General features: G+C 43.4%; 1 protein-coding gene across 1 annotated transcript; it reads left to right on the forward strand.

The window, feature by feature from the left end:
- The first annotated feature begins 756 nt into the window (after positions 1 to 756).
- Positions 757 to 2,414, forward strand: LOC104605735 (uncharacterized). Its single transcript, XM_019199155.2, has 2 exons — positions 757 to 1,604; positions 1,946 to 2,414. The coding sequence occupies exons 1-2, from the start codon at positions 1,005 to 1,007 to the stop codon at positions 2,198 to 2,200; spliced, it is 855 nt and encodes a 284-aa protein (XP_019054700.1). The 5' UTR covers positions 757 to 1,004; the 3' UTR covers positions 2,201 to 2,414.
- Positions 2,415 to 2,685: the final 271 nt, after the last annotated feature.

A 2,685-nucleotide genomic window follows, 5' to 3' on the forward strand; every position in this document is an offset into this window, starting at 1 on the left:
TATCTTGATTCTGGTTGTAAATTCATTTCGTCTGATAGCTCCACGTGGACGATATCACGCCACATCGGATGATTCACGTGGGTGTGCCACGTTAACACGTTGGAGGCTACCCATCCCAAATACAGAGATCATCTCGTCAATTCCTGCAGTCGTCGCGGTGGTCACTCCACGAGCGCCCACGACGAGCTGTTCCCCCCACACTTCCTCTCTTTTTTTTAATTCATTTCTTTACTATTCTTATCATTACTTTACCTATTAAAAATTAATTTTAGTTAATGAAATAATAATAAAATCGGGCCGAATATTCGAGGCCGAATCGCGAGAGGAGGATAGATATATTGATGGGGCCCACGCGACACATCAGAGTCCCGGCCCAGCTGATCATCACGTGTCCCCGGGAACAACAGTGGACGAGAACATTCCACGCATGCATGAGGGAATCTACACCTTCCCTCTCTAACACGAAACGAGAGTACATGTCAGCATTGAAAATCCACGAAAATATCCGCGCCCCAGTCTGAGTTAACATTTCAATTCAAGGAGACCACTAGGTCCATCCTTCGAGAGAAAAATGACACGTGGAGGCACCTATACTGTCCTTTAGGGTCGGATTTTGGTGCGTAAAATCCTAGACTGCCTTGTCCTCGTTTGTAGAAGGGAAGGATACAAGCAATATGTTCGAACTTCGAAGGAACAGGTAGGACCTTTTCTTTTTTCTTTTCCTTTTCCTTTTCCTTTTAATCCTTTTATTTTTTATTTAACACTGTGGAATGACATAGCTACCCTTCTATGTCATCCTTACCCATTCAGAGAATTTTCGTGTTTTTAAGGAAGAGCAGGGTGGTTTCCATAAATCGCTGTTACTTGACTTTCCCCTTATTTTCGGTTTTAAATTTCTTTATCGTTTTCTCTGGTGCCGGACGGAGTTGTAGGATAATAGAAAAACGGAGCTGGGAAGTGATCGAGATTTGGGGGATTTTGGAAAGGATTTTGTAGGAGAAGCGATGAAGGAATGCGAGCTGTGCAACCATCCGGCGAGGATGTTCTGCGAATCGGATCAAGCGAGTCTGTGTTGGGACTGCGATGCCAAGGTTCACGGTGCGAATTTCCTCGTAGCCAGACATTCGAGGAGTCTCCTCTGCCATGTCTGTCAATCTCCGACGCCATGGAAGGCCTCGGGAGCCAAGCTTGGTCCTACGGTCTCGGTTTGTGAGAAGTGTGTTAATAGTTCCCACGGGAGGGAGGACAGAGCTGGAGGAGTGGTGGTTAGAACATATGACGAAAGCCAAGGAAGGAACGAAGATGAGATTGATCGAGATGCTGATGATGAAGATGATGTCGATGACGATGACGATGATGAAGATGAAGATGAAGATGAAAATGAAGACGATGAGGACGACGATGACGATGATGACGGTGATGACAACGATAATGATGACGACGGAGAGAACCAGGTGGTTCCTTGGTCATCTACCCCTCCACCTCCAGCCGCCAGTTCTTCGAGTAGTGATGAATCTTCAAGTAGCGGTGGGAGACGTGGTGCGGAATCAGGGATTTCGTATTCGTTTAAACGAATGCGTGAGAATGCAGATCTCTGTTACCAAGTATGTTTCGCTTACTTCTCTTTCTGATATGCTCTGTTTCAGCTAGTAAGTCTGAATTTCAGAAGATCAAGCAAAAAGAAGATGAAAGGTTTTTGGTTTCAAGTAGAATTGTATTCGCTTTCCTCCGATTCAAACCTTTTCTGCTCGTATTAATTCAACTAAACCCGCAAGGAATAATCAATACTTTGAATTATTTCCCCTGATTTTGAGAGCTTTGTTATAGGGATACTATGAAGACTTGTTATCTCCTAGTTCCTATTTAGCTTCAGCCAGCGTTGAACATAAAACCGACTGGCTCGAGGATTTCCCCATATCTAACTGTCAGTATTTTATTGATGCAGAATGACCTTGGCTACTCGTCCTTCCACCCAAACAGCGACAACAATAACAGGGCGTTGGTGTCACCGGCCGACCGGGACTGTCTCGACGACGAAGCCACATCTTATTGTTCTTTATTCACACATTCTAAGCACCTGAAGGGAACCGTAACAGAGTCGACATCGGCGCCGCACCTCAGCTCACTCAAGAGATTCCGTCAAGAAAAACTTGTCGGTAGAGACACCCCCGCAACAATCCTTGGAATCTCTGCAAGTTGAACAAAGATCCTAGAACCGCTGATGTATTCTCCTCCGACACTCAGTAGCCCTCCGATCTGAATTAGTTGTTTTTCATTTTTTTCACTGATTGATTAATCTTGTTTTCTAACACAAATCTGAGTTATTACTTATTAGTCCTTCTCTAACGATGTATTAGCAGCGTGTATTATCAGATATTTATGTGCAAGGAACAATATGTGGTTTTGTGGTTTTCTGATTTTTCTCCCATAAAAATCTCATTTTCATCCCCTAATCTTCTTATTTCAAAAGATTTATGTACGTATTTTAATATCGTATTTTTCTCCCATAAAATTCTCCTTCTCATCCGCTAATCTTCTCATTTAAAAAGATTATGTACGCATCTTTAACTTTGTATTCGTCAAATCGTCAGTGTCAAAGAATGCCGTGGCTAGTTTTAGAGCACACTTGAAGCCAAAAGCATGTGGACCCTGAGAAAGGATGTGCATGGCTACCGTTGGTTCTTT

The sequence above is a fragment of the Nelumbo nucifera genome, chromosome 1 (genome assembly GCF_055504915.1).
Source record: "Nelumbo nucifera cultivar China Antique chromosome 1, China Antique-T2T, whole genome shotgun sequence".
NCBI lineage: Eukaryota > Viridiplantae > Streptophyta > Magnoliopsida > Proteales > Nelumbonaceae > Nelumbo > Nelumbo nucifera.

What these genes read in the sequence shown, in the direction of transcription:
- LOC104605735 (XM_019199155.2), top strand. Translation starts at nt 1,005, where the DNA reads ATGAAGGAATGCGAGCTGTGCAACCATCCGGCGAGGATGTTCTGCGAA. An exon ending in ATGCAGATCTCTGTTACCAA is followed by an intron (nt 1,605 to 1,945) that starts GTATGTTTCGCT and finishes TTATTGATGCAG; the next exon opens with AATGACCTTGGCTACTCGTC.